The 21,909-nt window shown below is 52.4% G+C and overlaps 2 protein-coding genes across 2 annotated transcripts; one reads left to right on the top strand and one right to left on the bottom strand.

The window, feature by feature from the left end:
- Positions 1–1,662: 1,662 nt before the first annotated feature.
- LOC135391944 (piggyBac transposable element-derived protein 4-like) lies at positions 1,663–2,376 on the bottom strand. Its single transcript, XM_064622528.1, has one exon. The coding sequence runs from the start codon at positions 2,374–2,376 to the stop codon at positions 1,663–1,665; it is 714 nt and encodes a 237-aa protein (XP_064478598.1).
- An 18,578-nt stretch (positions 2,377–20,954) lies between these two features.
- Positions 20,955–21,521, top strand: LOC135391930 (uncharacterized). Its single transcript, XM_064622505.1, has one exon. It carries the CDS (start codon positions 20,955–20,957, stop codon positions 21,519–21,521), a length of 567 nt encoding a protein of 188 aa, XP_064478575.1.
- The last annotated feature ends 388 nt before the right edge of the window (positions 21,522–21,909 follow it).

Genomic DNA, 21,909 nt, shown 5'->3' with positions numbered 1-21,909 from the left:
CTGATTAGGGACATTTTCATTCTAGCCCCCTAACTGCTGAGGGGGCGAAAGAGCTAAATCGGTGTCAGTACATTAATCGATATTTATCAGGTGTTCAAATAGTGCTCTTATAAACTTGGACATTTTCGCCACTAGCTTACAGGGACATCTTGGAACAAGCGATGTTGCCCTATGTGCTCGACGGTCCCTTTCTGGATGGCTGCCTTCTCTACCAACAGGACCGCTCCAGTGTGCACAAGGCTAGGACAGTGCAACACAGACTGGAAGAACTTGGTGTCAGACAGCTCGAGTGGGCCGCTAAAAACCCCGACCTCAACGTCATCTAGAACATATGGGGCATAACGAAATACCGTCTGAGCAACAAGCGACGTCGGTTTCATTCCGCTGACGAGCTGTGGACGGCAGTAGAGAGTGAATGGAACAACCTCCGCGGAGACGCTGGGCTCATGGACCATCTCCTCGCTTCACTGCCACGGCGCATGCACCTCGTAATAGAGGCGAACGGAGGGCCCATACGTTACTAAGCCCAAGCCTTCACCCGTGCAAAGGTGCAACGCACAAGTGCTGGAATAAAAGATTTTGAACTTGAATTTGCACACTGAACATTTGCCCACTCTGCGAGACGGAGATGAAATCTTATCACCCCAAGCTTTTCTTTTTTTTGCATGAGCCTTAGTAAGAAATGCATCAGCAAAGCTGCTGGCAATGAGAAGTTCGCTCTCGTCCCTAGTAGTGCCTAGTTGTTGTTTACAAGTTACATTTCGTAATGCGCTCTTCCTCCATGAACTCCTGCGTTACACGATTTGCGGTTGGCAGACAGCAACGTATTCCATCATTATCGCATCATTATGATTCCGTCTTAGTTGTCTCGCGACGTAAACCCCCCAATTATTATTATGTTTCTATCCTCACTGAACACTTGGAGTGTTTATGTTTACCATGTTTATCACATTAAATGTTTCGAATAGTCCCCAACAGAAGTTCCTTCAAGATAAGACAATGCAGAACGTCGAAAAGCCATCGCAAACATATGATACATCCTGGCGCGGAATGTGGTGCTTTAAGCAAAAATACTTTCCAACTCCATGTATTCACGTGTATTATTCCATTGCTTTCATTCTATTCTTTCTTTTTTTCTTCCTTTTCATTCATTCTCTTCTTTAACCCTCTCAGGTACACAAGAAAACGGGCAAAGTAAAAATAGTTCTAACGTGTTTTCCTACGATGAAAGATGAAAGTCACTGAAAAGGTTAGCCAGCTGTAGGGATCGAACCCACATCTTCTGGATTGCCGGTCCAGGGCTCTACCAATTGAGCTAAGCTAACACGCCTCTCCAGCGACTTTCGGGGTGCGTCATCTGAAGGAACGACAAACCAGCCACTCACTCTCACTCACCCTCCTTTCACTCTTACATTTTTGCTCACTCATACACACATTCATACGACGGAAATCGACGCAAGCGGCACCTGTTGAACAAGAGATAAACTGATGTTCTGAGGCTGGAACAACATAGAGTTGCAATCCAGAAGATGTGGGTTCGATCCCTACAGCTGGCTAACCTTTTCAGTGACTTTCATCTTTCATCGTTGATTTCTAGGCAATTTGAGGCTTTGTGTGTATCTGTCCCCTCTATGTTGTTCCAGCCTCAGAACATCAGCAAGATTAGAAAGCATTAGCAGAAAGCATTAGAACTGCACGGTTGTCCATCCATTTGACGCAGCAAATGCCATCAGCGGAGAAAGATGCTATGTCCCCTCGTTTCATGTCTTTGTGACTGGGAAATGCTTTCGGCATACCCTTTCGATTGGCACGTACAGTACCATATGCCTTTATGTCTCTTTCAGAAAGTTGAAGCTGGAGGGCTGGTGGATTGAAGAAATTGTCGAAAAAGAATTCGCATCCGAGGCCCTCGAGGGTACTAGTGAGCTGGACCACGACAGATTTACCAAGTCCCATCTCCATGACTTCCGGCTTCTTCCCCGTGTACATGTCACACTGAAAGAGGTATCCGGTTTCAGAGTCACAGCGGCACCACATCTTGAACCCCCAGCGGATAGGCTTATTTTTTATATATTGTTTCATGATGTTGTTGTGCCCCTTGAATTTCATCATGTGCTCGTCTATAGACTGACGCTTTGGAGGGGCTAGTGCCGCTTGAAACGCTTCGTTACAGTGAGTGATCAGATGTCGCACTTTATAAGCCCTGTCGAACCTTGGGTCGCGTCTGTCGGGCTGACACTCGTTGTTTGCAAAGGGGAGGGCACCCCTGATTTGCTCAAAGCGGTGAAGTGGCATAACATTGGAAACGTATGGAACACCCAGATCAGGCAGAGTCGACCAGTAATTCCTCAGTGCTGGCAGAACGTGGTAACTCATAATTAGGTTCATTCCCAGAAAGGCCCTCATCTCATCATCCGAAGTTGTGAAAAGGCTCCCCTTCTGTTCACAGTACCGAATGGTGTTTCCTCTACTAAAACGTCTGACACCAGCTTGTCGAAATTCATCACTGCAGAAAAGACTTGCAAGGGTGTAACATCACTCGCTTGCGACTGTGGAATGCAGAGGACCTCTCCGTACTGGACGCTATGCTCACTTGAGAACCTTCGTGCCTTGTGGAATCTTTTCCAGTTCAGTGTCTTAGCACCTCTCCCGCCCATTGTCTCGACCAGGCCATGTGAAGACTCATGAGATTCCGTCGGCCTGCTTCGTTTTTTAGGCGGGTATGATGCAGTGCTCTTTTCTGGATGCTCGTTATCAATTTCTTCGATGCCATTATCAATATCAGTTTCTAAAAACCCAATATCTTCGTCGTCTAGCTGGAGACCGGTCTCATCATCACTGTCGTCTGCAAATAAAACCTGGCAAATTTCTTCATCGGATACCAGGAACTTCCGTCGTTTCACGGACATCCTGTTGTGAAAAAAGAAAGGTGACGTCTATGAACCCCCAGCAAACTGCTATAAACACGTTGAAATACAATATGAACGGAAGCATTGGGAGCTGCTGTCCACGTAATCGTTACGAGCGGAGAGAATATACACCTCGTGCCAGTTCTCCCTCCCGGCACACAGGGACATATGTGTCCCATGCGATGAACTCATCGACGAATCTATATTAGACTGCACTGATCGTCTCACTATTATAATGTGGCTATTTTTCACAGGTTTATCTTTATACTCTGACCGTTGTTTGATGGTTATGCGAGGGTAATTGTAAAAAAAACGTACTTACTGCTCGGCAGATAACATGGTCAGATTCTTAGCCGCTACTTCTTAGTTTTGCGCGAGTTTTGCGACAGCGTTGCGAGACTAGGTGCCACATTTCGACAAACCTAGGTTGCGCGCGCAACCTAGGTTTGTGCACCTTTCGCCCAGAGGCTGCGTGACGACGTACAGGTGGCAGTTTTCTTAAATAATTCAGTTTAGAGCCCGGGGCCGTATTTGTCCCATGTACGTCAAAGGGTTAACTCCAATCAATGTGACGCCATTGTATCCCATTCCAGTGACATGCTTGTTAACCTGGCTGCTGACACGGACAATCACTGATCAGATGGCGAAGATTTCAATCGCCCGCAGCAGTCTCTAGAACAGACTGGAACGGTGTCCATATAAGAAATATCAACATAAAAGGCAGCGCCCGTGCGAAGCAGAGGGACGGCCACCCCCTTGATGCGAGTAGGACAGCCCTCAACGCTCTAGCCGCTAGGGTGTCGTCCCTCTTGCTCCGCAGGCCGACGCCGTGTTCAAGTTAAGTTTGGACGGAGCTGTACGCCCTTTGTCACTGCGTGCTTTGAGGAGGGCCCACTGGGAGTGTCCATGTAGATGAACCGGTTCTTGAGGTAGCTGTCGATGTATCGCAGGAGATGCCGATGTCGATGAATGCGCTGAGGATGGCTTCACGATGATGGCTGAGGATGGAGTCACGTTGTCGAAGGCCTTTTTTATGTCGAGGAACACTGCGGCCGCTATCAAGCCAAGTCGCAGGTATTGTTGCACACCACTGGTTAGGTTGATGATAGCGTCCATAGTATTCCTGCGTTTCCGGAAGCCGACCATGCATTCCGGGAGAAGGTCGTGGTTTTTCAGATACCACTCCAGACGTTGGGTTACCATTTTGTCGAGAAGCTTCCCCACGCAGCTGCCGAGTGCAATGGGCCTGAAGGATCCTATGGGTGAAGGATTTTTCGTTGGCTTCAGCAAAGGCTTGATTTTGGATATGGGTCTTCGGGTATGGTTCCGGTGTTCCAGGTATCATTGAAGAGATTTAAAGGCTGTGTGTGCGCCTTTTCCCCGAGATTTCGCAGGGCCTGGTAGGTAATCTGGTCAGGGCCAGGAGCTGAGTGAGGCCGGCAGGGTGCAGGGCCGCAGTCAGCTCAGCCATTTGGAAATTCTCCTCCAGTGGGCTGTCTTGCTGGTAGTCGGTGCCATGGGTCGGTAGGGTTCTTGTCGTAATGGGGTAGAAGTTTTCGGCAAGGCTGGAGCATTATCCCTCAGCTAGCTGGTGCACAGGCTGATTTTGTGCAACAGACAGTGCTACGAAGGAGTAGTCTTTCGTCGGAGCTGTTGTCTTTCGTCTGATGTGGTCGTAGATCTGCTTTATGGATGATTTCTTCTCCACAGAGGAACAAAGGTTTTGCCATTCTTTCATTCGTAGCTTCTGGAAGAGGCGTCGGATCTTGGCCTGTATTTTCCTTGCTTTCCGTATGTCATCTTGTAAGTTTGTTCTCTTTGCTTTTCTTTCCGCTCGCCTTCTGAATGCTCGTAGGCGTTCATATTCCCCGTTGACGGATGGAACACTGCTGGGCACTTGAAACGTGTCCGTGGCTCTTAAGAGTTCGTTTTCAATGTCCGAGGCAAATGCAGTAATATCACAGGTAGTCCAATCCAGGTTGTCCATGGCTTGCTTGAATCGTCCCCAGTTGCTTTTTCGCACAATATGTTTTTTGGTTGTTTGGCTCACACACTGCACTGTCGTCAGTACTGGGTAGTGGTCACTGCCGTGTGTCTCGATATCTGTAACAGAATTCACCACTGTTACTAAAGAGCGCAACGCTAGTGTAAAGTCCAGCACTGTGTTACTTCAGGATAACTAATTAAGTTATTTATTTCTCCGAGCCACAAACTCGGAGAAATCTGCCGTTTTGCTATACATCCAACGGCAGTTCCATTGGAACACCGTTGTGCTCTTGTAACGTTGGGTCCTACTGTCCATGTTGGAAACAGTTGAGGAGACTAGCGAGTTGTGGCTCGAGCACCATAACTTGTTGTACTTCTGGTATGTCCTTTGCGTTCGGGATTGCCGCGATGAGAGCCCTGATGGTTGTGAGCAACAGTGGGAGGATTGTTATAACCAGTTCTGCTCTATGCGGGGTCCTAGCGACTGGGGCGTCTGCCTCGGCTGGGGTAGGCTTGGTTGTCGGAACTGGGTTTGGCCTGACTGTCGAGGGAACTTTAAACTCTCCCGTCCCAGACACTGGCGCAGTCATCCTGCTTCGATAGGGCGCGGGCTGCTGCAGCGTTGTTGGTGGCTTTGGGTGGAGCAGCACTGGGCGTTGCCTTTCTTGGTGTAGGAGCTGGCTACTTGTAGGACTTTTCTGGCTTTGGTAGTGGGGCGAAAGCCCTATTGCTTGGTGTACAGATCGGCGAACTCTTCGGCGAGGGTTTTTATGGGAATTCCTTTTGCAATGGATAGCGATGAGAAGTTGTTCGCTTTTTTGGGGATTCCCATGAGTGCATTTGCGACTCCCCAGATCTTTTTGCCGGGGGTGTTGCTGTTGAGAGAAGAAGCGAAGACTTTCCATTGCGCTTGAAGGAGGGAGTTAGAGTAACGACGTCATTTTGCAGATACGCGGCAGTAACTTGTTATGTTTCGTGGGCAGTGCCTCTTCCGGAGAGCTCGCTGAGCACGCTGGGGAACCGCACATAGTTGTAAGTATTTGAGGTCTGGCTTAGGAGTGGCCGAAGGAAAAGTGATGTGTAGCGTTGCAGTCAATATAGCTTCTTGTATCTTTGTTGTGATATCTCTGTCGCTGCTGTCTCTTTGAATGATGGAGCGGTATAGGTCCCATTTTATGACCGTGCACTTTCGCTTCAGTGTGCTGCGTTGGTGAGCTAAGGTGACAAAAATGGGATAGTGGTCACCACTCCATGTATCTTGGCCTATTTCCCACTGTGCTGGCACACCAGGTGAGTGTAGCGTGATGTCAATGGCGCTGCAATGGGGTGGGGAGTAATAAATTGCTTCACCTGTATTAGCTACTAGGAGGTCGCTTTCCTCTAGGGCCTCGGCAATGCTTTTGCCGCGTGAGTCAGTTGAATTTGACCCCCAGAGAGGATGGTGGGCATTGAAATCGCCACATATAAGCAATGGGCCGGGAAGAGTCTCTCTAGCTTTCAGTAGGAAATCCTTAGGGAAGAATGCTCCAGAGCTGAAGGTAGGTCTCGCATAAAACAAGGCAATAGTGATGTACTGTGAGTGGAAGCGAATTTTAGCCGCCACAAGTTCGTAGTTAGCGGAACATAGGTTTTGTGTACACACTTGTGTGTGAGGAAGTTGTTTGGAGATAAGGAGTGCTGTGCAACCGCGGGGAAAGTGTGGTATAGTCTGAGAAGTGTATTTGATGTAGCCAGGGATGCTGCATCTGTCAGGAGCATTAGCCTCTTGCAAGCCGATGACACTGAAGGGCGTCTTTCGCAGTCGGTGTTAGAGTTCATTCAGCTTGGAACGTAGGCCATCACAGTTCCATTGTAGGATCTTGTGGAAACTGTCCACCGCAGATGTGCTGTTTGAGTGTGCTGCCATGTTTGGTTGGTGAGTACTGTGGGGCAGGATAGTGTGCCTGGCGTGGTATACCTTGTTGTGGTTGGTGTGAGGCATGATGGAGCGGCGGGAGAACAGGGCTGTAGGGAATCGGGCCAAGAGGGCAAGAAGAGAGGGCTCAAGTGGGATGACGAGCGCAAGGATGCTATGGACACTTGCAGGGAGCGACGTGCAGTTGAGTAAGGCCCTGAGTACACTGAAAGCAAGACGAGCAAAGGTGGTGAAAAGGGATGGCGAGGGCCGCCGTTCCCGATGGAGGTGTCATGTCGCTTGTCAGAAGAACGAGAGCGTGTACAATCATCCTGTGAGTTGGGAGAAGGCACCTTTCGTGCAGAGGAAGTAGCGTCCTGTGAAACGGTGCAGGACGGGTGATCGGTCGGTCCCCCAGAAGAGCCGTGGAGCAGCTGGGGTTGTTTTGCTGCATTCGTCACAGAGCAGTTAGGAGAAGCAGAAGGTGGGCTGGACGACCTGGCCTGCCGCGGTGATTTAGCAGGCGATGTGTTGCGGCGAGCAGCAGCAGCATAAAGAGCATAAAATGCACAGGCACAGAGGACTTAAGCATATCACTGATGTCAGTGTCGGAGAGAGATGAATCCGGTGGGCGAAAGATACCACAAACGGAGTCTTTGTTAGGTACTACAATGGCAGTGACACTGAAAGAACACCGATGGATGAGGCCAGCAAGCTTGTGTAGACCACCAAGGTTTTTCACGTCAACACCAACGACGTTTTTGGCGGCGTTGATGCGGATTTCAAGGATCTCATTAGGAGCCTCAGACTCCACCAGTCTTCGAGGCGACGTAGTTGAAGAGAGGATACACTGACCGTTTTGTCAACAGGTCGGAAGACACAGGCGGGTGGATGGCACTGATGAACGTGTGGAGGGAATGGACTTCACAGTGTCAACACTAGACCACGAGCGTCGTTCTTGTTGGCGTTTGCGCTTCCGAGCGTAGCGATCTAGATGAAATCCACCAGAGTCATTGTCGTCAGTCACTGACCCATCTGAGACGGAGCTGTAGTTCCAGTTTTCCGAATCATTGTCCATGGTAGACTCCCCATTGGGGGTCGCCAGGGAAGCAGACAGCGGAGGGATCACCCTCAGGAACAACAGAGGCAGCAGCTGCAGCTAGTATTGTTGCTGTTTTCACATCGAGAACCGCGTTGGGCACCGCAGAAACGGCACTCCGAAGGTGCAACAGTCGCTGTGACAATGCGGCAAGGTAGACGTCAAGGGAAGAAGAGCAAGGACGCGAAGCAGCCCTTAAAAGGGCTGCGCGGCGCCTGAAAAACGACACAAAGAGGATGAGTCGCACGGCGCACGCAGCGAGCGGCGCGAAGTGAAAACACGTCCGCTCTCGTCGACGACTGGGCAGCAAATGAGCCAAAGCCGCAGGGAGCGCGAAGCACGAGCATCCTCTCGCTTCAATCTACAGGAAGGGAATGGCTAGCAAGCAATGGAGTGGAGTGGAGTGTCGTTGAGGAAAAGTGAGAGGTCTGCCTGTCTGAGTGATGGCATGTTTTTCACTATGTAGGAAAGGGGGGATATATGGGAATTAAAAGAAATAGGGGAGAGTGGGAAGGTAGTTTGTCGTTAAGTCTGTAGGTCGCTTGAAGTACAGAGACGAGAGTCCTTGAGGCGGAGAAGGAGGCATGTTGACGACCGGAACCCGAGAAGCGAAGGACAACGCAGCTTGACGAACTCCCTGCAGAAGGGTGCGGCTGGTCGCATGGTTCTTCGAGGATGAGGGAAGGGGGAGGTAACTGGAGAAACCAGGAGGCCCTCTGGATGGGCAGGAGTTGCTGAGACCCTAGCGGGTTGTGTGTTCCATTGTATTACAGGCGTTCATCAAGCTGAGTAAGCCTCAGGAATGCTAGAAGCTCACTCTGTATGATTTTCCTAGAGCGCACTGGGCCCGTCGGATAGAGTATATTGACGGGGCTGCAGTCGCGGATACCTGCAGCTTGCAGGCGATGGTGCAGCTGAGCCCTTGAAGCTGAAGTAGCGTGGCAACGGCCAATCAGGTGAGGAATGGTTTTAGGAACCACAGGGTGGGGCAAAAAGGGTCCTGGGCATTGCTCTGTTGATAGAGGTGTGCTCGGGTACGTGCACAAGATCCTGAGGAGGAGTGAAGCTTCCTTCCGAGTAAGGCCTGAGGTGACACAGAGATGGAAAGCTGTACCCTCTGCTGTATGCTTTTCCAGATGGAACTGCCAGAGGTGGAGAAAGATCCTCTTCTTTAGTTGGGAGATGGTAGCAGGAGCTTTATATTCGGTGCGAGCTTAGTTGCCTCTTTGGAGAGTCTATCGGCCTCTTCATTCCCAGGTATTCCTCTATGGGAGGAAATCCATTGAAGGGAGATGCGCCTGTTGCTCAGAAGGAGGGATTGGAGCTTACGATGGACGCGGTCATAGCGATTGCTGGTACGGGAAAGGGCCCCTCTGGAGTCAGAGAGGATAACGGCTGTTCGGATATCTGAATTCTCTAGAGCTTGGAGAGCAATGTAGATAGCAAGCAATTCTGCCTCGGTGGAGGAGTGAGCTCCTACGAGAGGGCGAGCTTCGGATAGGTTGCGGCAGGGTATGTGGAATGCTATGACGCTAATTCCACTAACCGGGTCCAGAGAAGCGTCAGTGTAGACTTGGATGGCGTCTTGATGACAATCCATAATGCGTTCGGTGGCAGGGGATCTGCTGTCGAGGTGGACGTAGGAATACTTGCACGGGTGTTGCCCTTGAGTGCTTCAGTATAAGAGGTCTGGGATAAAGAACCAGATATACGGGGGAGAGCAGCTGTGACTCGGGGTTGCTTATGGCGTTCAAGAGAGGCACTTCGCTTAATGTTCGTATCAGCTTTACTTGGTTGCGAGACGGAGGGAGGGACTTTAACGGCACAGGAGGTCTCCCGTTTTCGAAGGATCTTTCGCGCTTCTGTAGTGGCAATGTTCTTTTTCGCGGCATAGCGGCGTGCAGCTGTTTCCAATTGCTTCACGGCACAAGAGTTGTCACTGGCACAGTGAGCTTTACCACAGTTAGAGCACTTTGGAGTGGAGTCATCAGCGCACTCACTGGTGTCATGATTGCCTGCACATTTCAAGCACTGCTGAGCACGTTTACACGAAGCCCCAACATGGCCGAAACAGCCACACTTGAAGCATTGCGTCGGTTTAGGTTTGAAGACGGAAACGGGGAATTTAGCAATTCCATGTACCCACTTAGGGAGAGAGGCAACAGAAAAAACCACCTTGACCGTTTCATTGTTAGCACCCAAATGATGCATACTGATGATTGGCACTGAGGCACGAAGACGATACGCGAGGTGTGAGTCATCCAGAGGAATGTCGTGAACGCGGATCAAACCAACACAAGCGGATTTAGCCGCTCTGAGGAAAGCACTCACATCACAAGAGCACACACACTTAAAGACTGACGAGCTTATTCACACCACCAGCAGATTTGACGTCAACAGCGATGATATTCTGAGCTCGGTTGATTCGGAGTTCACAGCTTAGACAGCTTGAAGTCGGTGACGTTGCGAGCTTTGCCGATGGGTCTGAAGAGCACAGTAAGCTTGCAGACAGCACGAAGGGTGGCCGCACTTTTCACGGCATCACCACTGGAGACACTTTCACGGCGTTCGGCACGTCGTTTACGCTTCACATTGTGACGAGGATACTGAAAACCGTTGTTATTCGAGGAGTTGGAACCATTGTCACTGATGGATGACATGAAGTCGCTTCCACTATCGTGCGGAACAGGTGCTGTACACCCCAGGAATGTGAGTCGTCAGTGGGAACAGAAGATTGCAAAGAAGCTCCATAAAGCACCGAAGCGGGCGAGGCACAGCCAGGACGTACGACGTCTTCGTTTGGCAGATCCATCGCGCCAAAGACAGACCTGGGTAAAACCCTAAGCACAGAGGGGAACTAGCACAAAAACACCGTAAAAAAAGCCCTTAAAATGGCTGCAGAACGCACCCCGGAAACCGGGGCAGACGCGCGTCTCTCCAGGCGAGCGTAGCGCTGCACAAGAGCGACTGCTCTCTTGAAGGCTGAGAAGCGAATGAGACGCTGTCAGTGGAGTGCAGCTGTAGCAGGCGCCCACAGCTCCCCATAGAGCCCATAGTTTGAGATAATTCAGGCAACACCAGACATACGACCAATGAAAATGCGTCGTGATGCCTAGCAGCCAACCAATCAGCAACCTCTCAGTTTGGCTCGGCTATCGGCCGGCCCTGGCTGCCATTGACTTCTACTGGTTTTCATACCTTGCGCCCGTTATTCCAAAATAACTAAGACATTTTTGATAGGCCAAATACATATTTATTGATGCAACGTATAAACTCAAATGCTTGACTCATATATTCACCGTGCGTACAGGACGTTTCGTTCCTTGAATAGACAGCAACCAAACCAAGTTCGAACTTGCAAAGCACACATACAGTCTACTTCTGGAGGCGAGCGAAGTCCACGAGTGCGTGCGTTTCACAGATGAGCATCTTCTTCTCATTCTGGCGATGCACCGTAGGTCACACAGTCACGGGAAATACTATTGTCGTTACGAACACTCTCTTCTTAGTCACTGTATTTGAAAATGACAGCGCTCGAAAGTGTTCCTCAGGAGTCAGCTCACCAAGCATTCCAGTTCCGACCCGGCAAGAATGTCCGTAGGTTGACACTTTATCAGAGATCAGTACATGGCCAGAGTCACTATAGCTCACGAACAAACCCGCGCGTACACTTCCTCTTTGGTCGTCGTGGTCAACCGCCATCGGCGAGCCGCGGAGACGCAGCGACCTTGCTTGGAGCTGCCCGCCTGGCCGACTGCCCAGACTGCCCGCGAAAAGTGAGCTGTCAGATATTTCGAAACGTTATCAACCAATCCCGGAGCGCGCATCCTCCTTTGGCCAATGGGCATCCGTCATGATGCCTGACGATGTAATACCACGTGACTGTGACGTGTTTTATTTTTCTACTGCGGCCAATGCGGGGAGCTGTGGAGGCCTGGCTGTAGCTTCCACAGTTTCGCCACGAAAGCCACCGCCCCACTTGACCACGTGATCATCCGCAACGAATCACGACAAAGTAGCCGGAAAACGGCGCCAAAAAGCGCGCGCTGGCTGATCGAACTGTGCATGTGCGCTGCGTGCCCTCTCCACACCTACTCACTCGAATCCCCCCCCCGTTCCGAGCGCTTCGCCAGGCCATCTGCTAATATTATCGAGAAGCATAAAATGAAAATCCAGAAGACGAAGGAATTCACGTGTACAAATTTATTGACACGGTAAACGTATAAACAAGAAGCAACATTTGAATGCAAATAATTCTACACGATTGTTACAGAATACTGCAGAATAAATAGTGCCGAGCAACAGAAAGCGTGACTATCATATTATACAATTCTTAAGGTAACCTATTCGGTTTGGAGAAAGTAGATATTATTATACACATATATAGCACGTGATGAGTCGCAGAAGCCATCCGCTTCATCCCAGCACAACTCTCGAATTTTCTGGTGACAGGGGTCACATGCTCCCGGGTCGCAGGGCCACGAACAGCTGTCGGTGTCTGAATGAAAGGAACGTGCTATTGATATGGTAAACCCGAGCACAGGCAACGTTAATTGGCTGAATACGCTCTGTAAGGCATGCTGTCGACTAATGCAAAATTCGAGGAGCCCTGCGCACGCGATGCACGCTGTTGCACTTTTCATGCACACCAGTGTATTAAACATCAGACACATTCAAATAGCGGAACAAAACGCAAGGAGTAACGCCACGCAGAATCATCAACCAGATCATGACTGATAACCTGCAGAAAGTGATGGAATACGGGACAAGGCGTACCTCCATGCACACTGTTAGGCGGCAATATTAAACGTCTGATCACTGACATGCATCATGCATTTGTCTGCCTACCTTTCATCCAGGCGTTCGTCCATGGCTCGAACATCCTCGAAATCCACGAAACGAAATCACCGTCTGCTCACATACGTAGACGCCAGCTACACAACGCTCAGACGGGTCGGCGCCTCGAAGAAACGAACGCGGGCGAATCCACCGGTTAAATGAGCCTCAGCCAATCATGATCGAGAAAGGTCACGTGGGGGACCGGAGCCTGCGGAAAGTAAATACGTACAAGGGGATGAAACTCGCGAGTTCCTTTGCGGACTAAAGTGAGGCGCTGCGAGCCTCTCGCGTCATCAAACGTCATGAAACGTCAAAATCTTTACGTCGAAGCGCGAGTTCTCTACCGAGAGCATCCCATTGGCTCCTGCGGCCGCTCCCCTGTTATGCGAGCGCTCATTGGTCGGTTTGAAATTATAATCTTTTCGTGGCGCGGGAAAGCCGGCACCGCGGTGTCTGTCCGCCGTAAAGTTTCGAAATATGGTGCAGCAGGGACGCACGCAAAGCATTTTTGCCGGTACCGCTTTGGATGGTTTTTACTGCCCGATACCGACTCTGCAAAACTTGAATCCTCTTGGATACTTCTGCAAGTGAATTCAGTGATAGATAAGTGGAAGGCAGGTCTGCTCGCTTGCTTGGCGCGACAACGATTCAAGAAGGATCAATACTGTGTTTTTCCACTCGATGGCAGGTAAGTCAGTTCCTATTCCATGCTGCCACTTAGCGTAGCGTAGCATAGCACCGCACCTGTGGCATATACGCAACATTTCGGCCGGTAGAATTTTTATTTTTCACGTTTTCTGATCCCTGTTCTGGTCTTCCTTGCTCAGGTATCAACTAGGTACTGCTCAACTCATATCTGCTTCAGAATGCATGGATGCAATAGAATGGACATGCCACTCTGAGTGGTTGGAACATCATCTTTTGGCTTAGCAGCTGCACAGGTTCGTTTGTGACGGGTGAGCCTTGACATGTGACACTACACAAGCAGCAAAGGGATATGGACATGTTTTCTGTCATGCTGGATTTGTGAATGTGTGTGCCAGTGCAATGAATTTACTGATCTACTGTGAAATCTTCCACGTGAGACATATCAGCTAACAGTGAATGCGAAGTTGCTTCGGCATATTACTCGTACTTCAGAAACAATGTTCATGTGAAGTTTGTGTCTGGCGCAGATACAGAAGACTGTATATGTGTGATTTGGAAATGCCAATCCCGAAAAATAAAGCACCTTGTGCAACAGAAAGAGCCAACGCTTCCATGTTTTATTTATTTCACTGGATGCGAACGAAAATCCAGAACCCCCAAAGCGGGGGAGAGAACAGAGGGGAAAGAGAAAAAGAACGCTCGGCAGCGTCGCTTTACGTCGCCCTTCACTCAGGGAGACAAAATGAAACAAAGCAAAAAACTACTCTACCGAGGCCCAACGATTGGCCCGACGTCAGAGGTCACGTGGGTTTTTCCCAACAACAGAAATATACTACACGTTCATTCCCCCGGTAAATAGCCTGAATTTGGCGGGAACCGCCAGCGGTGACGCTATTTTCGCGGCTGCGAAACCTGCTTACTGTGCCTCCTCTGACGCTGTCGGAGGGAGCGGTAGGAACGAGCGTCCTTCCACTCCGAGAGACAGAGAGAGAATCCTAGCAAGCAATTGGTGGTGGAGTAACGTAGGACGGAAGGCAAGTGAGGTCTGTCTGCCTGGTCGGCGACAAGTTTCACTCGTTTGGGAGGGGGGACGGGAGAGGGGAGGGAGACGGTGAGAGTGAGAGAGGGGGTGGAGTGAGTCTGGCAGAGGGAAAGGAGACGGGCGGCGGGTGCGCTGCCCCGGCCGGGGTGTCTGGGCCCTTGCTTGACTGGCCGGATGTTGCTGTTCTATGTATGTGCCATGGGGCTGGTGACGGGATGGAGGGGATTAGGTGAACCGCAGGTTGTGGCTACAATCGCTGGATCAGTCCTGTGGATTTCGTGAAATGCAGCAGCGCCGACTGGGTGATTCGACGCTCTCGCAGGGTGCCCATGGGATAGATGATGTTTGTGATGGATGTGTCCCCGATGCGGGCGTCGTGCAGGGTTTGGAGGAGATCTGCCCGTGCAGTTGCTGTCGCCATGCAGCTGTTCAGCAGATGGACCAGGGTTTCCGGCGTGCGGCAGATGGGACACAGGGGACTGGCGTCTTTTCCGTGTTTGAACAGGCGGGCGTTGGATCGGTCAGTGGATGCCCTAATCCTTAGGAGAGCGCTGGCTTCCCTCCGGCTAAGTCCCGCAGTCAGACAATGGGGTGGTGCTGTTCCAAGGGCCGTGGGCTGGTCCGCACGAAAATGCCAAATGTGAGATTTGATGGCCGTTTTGATGCAGCCAGCTGTGGTTTGCGCTGTGTATGTGTCACGCTCCTGGGATACCTGTCTGCACAGCTGGTCAGCTGCCTCGTTTCCTGGTATTTCCTTGCGGCTAGGGACCCATTGTAAGGCGACAGAGATACCCTTGTTGTGGAGGGCTTAGAGCTTGTTTCTTGTCCAGGCGGCGGTCGGGCAGCACACGAAGCGGTTCGCAATGCGGGCAAAGGCGCCTCTGGAGTCAGTGATGATGACGGCTCTCGTTATGTCGCCGCTGTCCACGGCGTCCAGGGCTTTGTGGATCGCAAGCAGTTCGGCGTCCGTGGACGGCAGCGGACGTACGATGGATTTGGCCCAGGAGATGCGTAGTTCTGGTAGGTGGTAGGCGACAGCGCTGACGCCACGAGAGCCATCAATGGGCGCATCCCTGTAGACGTGAGTGAAGCCCCCGAAGCGATCTGCCAGATGGTTGGCGGCGATGATTTGAGCGACGTGGTCGGCGACCTCGCTTTTCCGGGGGATGTCCGGGAGGTTGGTGGCAATGGTGACGTTGCTGTACTCCCAGGGAGGGAGGAGCTTCGGCATTTTTGGGACTGTTGGTGCGATGTTGTCGAATGTCCGGAGAGTTGCGGCGAAGCGGCTTTCCTTGCGGGAGCGGAGCCGTTCTAGGAGCCAGTTTCCAGCTGGTGACATGTGGAGTCTGGCTAGCTGCTGCAGGAGCCGTTCTGTCGCTGCCAGGCGAAGTGGAAGTACGCCTGCTTCCGCAACTACGGCGTCGCATCTGGTGGTGGGTGGGAGGGCGAGTGCGTGACTGAGTCCTGAGCGGTGTATTGCGTCTAGTGTGGCGAAGGCAGATGGGCATGGCAGGGCGCATGGCAGACCGAACAGGATTCTGCGGCGGTTGTTGCGTTGTGCAACATGGCCGCCGTCCGTTGGGGGCAGCCTGATGATGGTCCGCTGATGTGGCGGATAAGAATCCTAGCAAGCAACTGAGAGGCAGGCCTCCTTGGTTGCAGCCCAATAGGGGACCCACGACAGCCGGCTGTCGATGGTTAGGCCGAGGAATTTGTGTTCTTTAGTGTGGCCGATGGGTGTGCCGTGGAGGGTGATCGGCTGCAGGTGTGTCCAGCTGCGACCTGGTCTTAGCAGCATCAGCTTTGTCTTCTCGGTGGAGAGGGAGAGGCCTTGCTTTTCCAAGTAGCTTGCGGCTGCATTTACTGTGTCCTGTATGGTCCCGTGGAGTTCGCTGGAGCGCTTTCCGCTCGCCCATACGCAGACGTCGTAAGCGTAGATGGAGAGTCGCAGGTCTGGCGAGACTGGCGACAGCGCGCTGGGGAGCCCGGCCATTACGAGGTTGAAGAGGAGTGGGGAGAGGACACTCCCCTGTGGTACTCCAAGGTTTTGTCGACGGTTGGTGCTGAGAGTAGCCCCGAGTCGCACACAGAAGGTTCGATTCGCTATGAGGCTGCGGACGTAGTTAGCTGCATTGCCTCCGATGCCGAAGAGACTCAGTGCTCGCATTACCGCATCGACCGGGACAGTGTCGAAAGCGGCATTGACGTCGAAAAAGACAGCAGCTGTCCTCCGGTTGGTTTTGGCCGCGTGGTCAACGTCACAGACGAAGTCAAGAAGTGAATCCTGGAAACTGAGGTGGTGACGGAAGCCGGTCATGCAGGGAGGAAGTAGGTCTTTTTTGTCCAGCAGCCAGGTGATCCGGCGGTGGATCATTCTTTCCACGAGCTTTCCCAGGCAGGAGGTGAGGGAGATAGGCCGATAGGAGGACAGTTCGCTTTGGAGCTTTTGCTTCTTCAGCATGGGGACGATGATGCTGTGGCGCCAGTCCGGGGGAGGTTGTCCTTGTGTCCAATGCTCGTTAATGGCCTTCAGGAGCTGGGAGGAAGCCGTTTCCGGTAGGTTGCGCAGGCATTAGTTCGATATTCCGTCAGCTCGTGGGGCAGATTTCCGTTTCATGCGGGCAAGGGCGCCTAGCAGCTCAGTGGTTGTGAAAGGCCCGTCGATGCTTGCGGCTGCGACGGGCGGGCCGCTGATGACGGGCGCGTCCCTTCCTTTTCCGAAGCTGTCGGCGAAATGCTCTGCCAGCTCCTCTAGTGTCAGTCCCTTGGCCATGGCGAGCGACTCGAAAGGCCTGGATGACGAGGCCTTTCCCATTAGCGAGTTTGCCACTCCCCAGATCCTTCTTGATGGCGTGTGGTGGCTGAGTGAGGCGGAGAATGCGTGCCACTGCGCACGCGCGAGCGAGATGGCGTGTCTCCGCAGCACGGCCGAGATTCTTCGGTAGATGGTCCGGTTCGCTGTTTCCGGAGGGTGCGCTGGGCTCGGCGGCGTGCAGCGCAGAGGTTAAGGAATTTTAGGTCCGGGTTTAGGCCACCAGTGGGGGGGGGGGGGGGGCGACGAAGGTGCGCGTGGCTGATTTCAGCGCTGCTGCGATGTCCTGAATGATGTTTTTCCCGCTGCTTACAGCTAGGTTGGCCCTGAAGCTATTCGATTTGATGACGGCGAGTTTACGTTTTGGGAGGTGGTCTTTGTAGGCCAGGGTTATGAAGATGGGAAAATGGTCGCTCCCCCAGGTGTCCGAGCCGGCTTCCCAATGCGCGGGCACGTCGGGCGTGTGTAGAGTCACGTCGATTGCGCTGATGTGCGGTGCGCGCATGAACGTCGGCTCCCCTGTGTTGGCAACCAGCAGGTCGCAGTCCTGGAGGGCGTCGACCATGGCCTTCTCACGGGCGTCCGTCTTGTGGCTTCCCCAAAGCTCATGGTGGGCGTTGAAGTCGCCGCACAACAAGAGTGGTCCAGGAAGGATGGCTTGTACTCGCTGCAGGAAGTCTAGCGGCAGCTGAGCAGTAGTGTCGCTGGTGCAGGGGCGGATGTAGGTAGACGCGACGGTCAGTAGGTGGTCACCGAGTTTGATTTTCACGGATACCAGTTCCACGAGTTCTGGGCACAGCTGGGGGGTTGGCAGCTGCTGCTGGGGTAGGTGTTTTGCGACGAACTCCGCCGCACTGCCATGTGTTGCATACGGGATGGTAGGCGTGGTGTATCTGCAGAAGCCGCACAGGCGCATGTTGCTCGGAAGATTTGTTTCCTGTAGGCACAGCACACTGTAGTTCACCTTGGTCATGTGCTGTTTTAGTCCAACCAGTTTGGAGCGGAGGCTGGAGCCGTTCCGCTCTAGCACGCGGTGGAAAGGGAGGGTGTTCTGGCTACTGGCCATGATGGATTGGGAGAGCAGGCTGTTGAGGTATGATTGGCCTCAATGGTATGCTGGTTTGGCTCAAGCTGGAAGCATGGCCAGAAGAGTGTTTTCCAAAGGGAACACGAGGGATTGGAAATTACGTAGGACCTCAGGCATCCAGGAGCAGCTGACAAGAGTCCTTAGTGTCAGCAAGGCAAGGCTGATGAACGTACCCAGTGTCGATGCCGAACCCGAGTGTGTGGGCTGTCCCTCGTGGCACGTGGGACGGTTGATTGATCTCTGCGTGACTTCATATTGTAGTGGCGGTGTTGTCTGTTTCTCTGCCGGGGGGCTCGGCGGTTCGATGGTCTGTTTTCCGATCGGAGCTGCTTGTGCAGTAGTCGAGCCCCGAGTGAGATCACTGTATGCAGGCTTACGTCCTCGCGTTTGCTCCTTGCTGTTGTTTCTGGCTGGGTTTTCCCCCGGATGGGTTGGTATCAGTGTCCATGACTGGTCGATCCTTGTGTTGTGATGGCTTGGATGACTTGGCTCGGATAACTTCCTTCGCTTCCTTAACATGTACTTTGTGCTTCTGGCTGTACCTAAATACCGCTGTAGCTTCTTGCTTCACACGGCACCCATGGTCTTTTGCTGTGTGCCTTTATCCACAGTTCGAGCACTTCAATTCGTTAGGTTCCGTGCAGGTTTGGGTGCTATGACTTCCAGCGCAGTTGAGGCAGACCTCAGTGTGACTGCAAGACGTGCTAATGTGCCCAAAACGACCACATTTTAGGCACTGGACGGGGCGACCTTTGTAAGCACTGACGGGAAATTTCACTTTGCCGGCATGCACGAAAGGAGGTAGGGGGCCTCTAGCGAAGATGATTTTAACAATCGCTCCCTGCTTGCCTAGTCGTTGTACACTTGACACTGGCACCGTTGAACGCATGATTTCTGTTTGTTCCTCATCACTGAGGGAGGTGTCCTTTACCCTGATGTCTCCAGTGGATGCGTCGGACGGTAGGGGAAGGAAAGCCCTGACGTTGGTGTTGCATAAGCGGGAAATTCCGAGCAGTTGGTTCACTCCACCGAAGGTCATTGCGTCAACAGCGACAATGTTCCTAGTGCAGTTAACGCGAACCTCAGAAATTTCGTTTGGGGCTTCAGATTCAAGATGCATTTCCAGCTTACGCAGTTGGATTTTGGCCACAGTATCACCTTTTTCTGAAGGGCGGAATAGGACGGTGCGGGTCGACGTTGACGTCAGGTATCCTGGGTTGCTTCTCACTGTTTCAGAGCTGGAGGACCTGGGTAGCCGCTGGCTGCAGCGTCGGCGCTTTCCACGCCTGGCGGTGACGAAGCCATCTGCATTGTTTCCACCGTCCAACGTCGCTTCGTCGCTGGCGAATGAGTCGGATTCGTTGTCGCGGCTTTCCGCGGCACTGAGTCCCACGTCGTTGGATGTGGTAGAGGATCAGTGCTAGCTGTTTGCATCGAAGTAGCAGCAAGCAATTCTCGCGAGCATTTTCCCGCGCCGACATTCTGGAGACGTGCGGTCACGTGGCGGAGAAAGCGCACCAATGGCGCGCCGCATACGGTCCGACTGAGCCCGGCGGAAAGCAGCGAATCGCGTTCCCGCGTGCCGCTCCATAGAAAGCAAAGCTTGCAGCGAGCGACGGGCGATTCGAGAAGGGAAACGGACATTCCTCTCCGAGTACGTTGCTGGAAGTACTCCCATCATGCCACCCCAACCTTCGGGCAAAGCGGTGAAGAAATAAAACATCCTGGTTTTTGTGTCCCGCGCATAAGTCGCGCCCCTTTTGTGGTGTGTGCGAGCTAAGCGGCGACGCTGCGTCCTCCTCGCCGAGGGAGCGCCGATAAGCGGTAGGAATGGATGGCTAACATTGGCCCCCAGGATGGCTAACATTCCCTACCCCTTAATGAACAAAAAGAACTAGGAACTACATTAGTTCCAGGTTGATTAAATCAATCAAACTATCACTAGCGAACATAAACTGTTTAAAATTAAACGTAGTATTACGGTATAGGTATTCACTAAACGTTTAGAGCGCTTGTCACATACACGCCAGTAGCGGGTGGTTTCCGATAGGCACGCCACGAACTTGTAGCATCTTCGCCGCCTAAAGACGACGAGCGCCCAGCTCGCTGGAGCGAGCGACGTTGTGCGCTCAGCTGACCCGAGCGCCTGAGCCAGCCCTAGCTTGGCTAACATCTCTATAAACCCATAAAGAAGAAGAAGAAGAATTAAATCACTTTCAGTTCTGACGCAGAACTAGCTGGTTGTCGGCTTTTTCTTCCGTGGCACCTTTGCCACATTTCTGGTGACCCGCGTTTGGACCTACGCGCCTCCGAGCTAATGGGTCCACCCACTGGGGCAGTCCCGTCTCCCATGACTGACCCATCGGCTGGGGACCGTGCCTTGCGCGCAGACGATCCTGCGATCTCGACGGCTGCTACGCCCCTCCGCCTACTTCCCTTTTGGCGACAAAACCCTCGTTCCTGGTTCCGGCAAGTGGAGGCGCAGTTTCATCTGCGGCACATCCAATCACAGCAGTCAAAATATTTTCACATCCTTGCTGGCCTCCCTTCGGAAATCGCGGCGGAGTAGGATGACGTGCTCGCAACGGTTCCTGTTGAACGCGCCTAGGACGATCTGAAGGCCGCCATCTTGAAGCGAATGGAGGTGTCTGAACGCGCGCGACTCCAACAGCTGCTTAACGAGGAAGACTTGGGCGACAGGAAGCCTTCGCAAATGTTGCACCGGATGAGACAACTTCTCAGGGACTCTTCAACTGAAGCGCAACAGCCCCTTTTGCGTGTGCTGTTTCTCCAGAGGCTCCCCCAGGCAATGCGAATGGTTTTGGCTGACTCTGAGGACCTAACGTTGGACAGGCTGGCTTCGCTGGCAGACCGAATTGCCGACTACTCCGCACCTCTGCAACAACCGCCTACCCTTGCTGCGGCTACGACGTCCCAAGCCTCGCGATTAGATCGGCTCGAACAACGACTGGAGCAACTTACGGACGCCTTGCAGTCCCTAACTACTTCCCAGCGCCCAAGGCTTCGTCGCCGTTCTGCTTCGAGATCCTCATTGCGCCGCACCCCTTCGCCCGCTGCCCCAACACCTGCCGATGCCACCCAGACGGGGGCTCGTCTCTGTCGGTACCACCACCGCTTTCGCCATCGTGCCCAGCACTGTATCTCGCCCTGTGCGTGGCAGGAAAACCAACGGGCCGACCCCTGATGGCGGCGAGTGGTCCTGGCCCTGTCGGGTCCAATATGGGACCCGTATCGCCAAGATTTTCCCCATATTGGCTGAAAATGGGCAATATGGGCCCCATATTGCACAGTTTCAGCCAATATGAGGAAAATCTTGGCAATATAGGCCCCATATTGCCCACTTTGAGCCAATATTGTTTATATCTTGGCAATATGCGCCCCATATTGCCCGCGTACACCCCATATTGACTGAACAGAAAATGGTACGTACCCGTGTTGCACAAATGCCCAAGCAACACGGCAGAAGCGTGTGAAATACCCAATTCACTACATCGTTACATCCAACAACTTCCCGCAGATGATACACATTGTTCGAAACAGTCAACGTACGTGGCAATCCCAATGTAACGTTC

This window comes from Ornithodoros turicata, chromosome 1 (genome assembly GCF_037126465.1).
Source record: "Ornithodoros turicata isolate Travis chromosome 1, ASM3712646v1, whole genome shotgun sequence".
In the NCBI taxonomy this organism is placed as follows: domain Eukaryota; kingdom Metazoa; phylum Arthropoda; class Arachnida; order Ixodida; family Argasidae; genus Ornithodoros; species Ornithodoros turicata.
The sequence above is the reverse complement of the archived record's forward strand: the minus strand, read 5'-3'. Positions and strand labels throughout refer to the sequence as shown.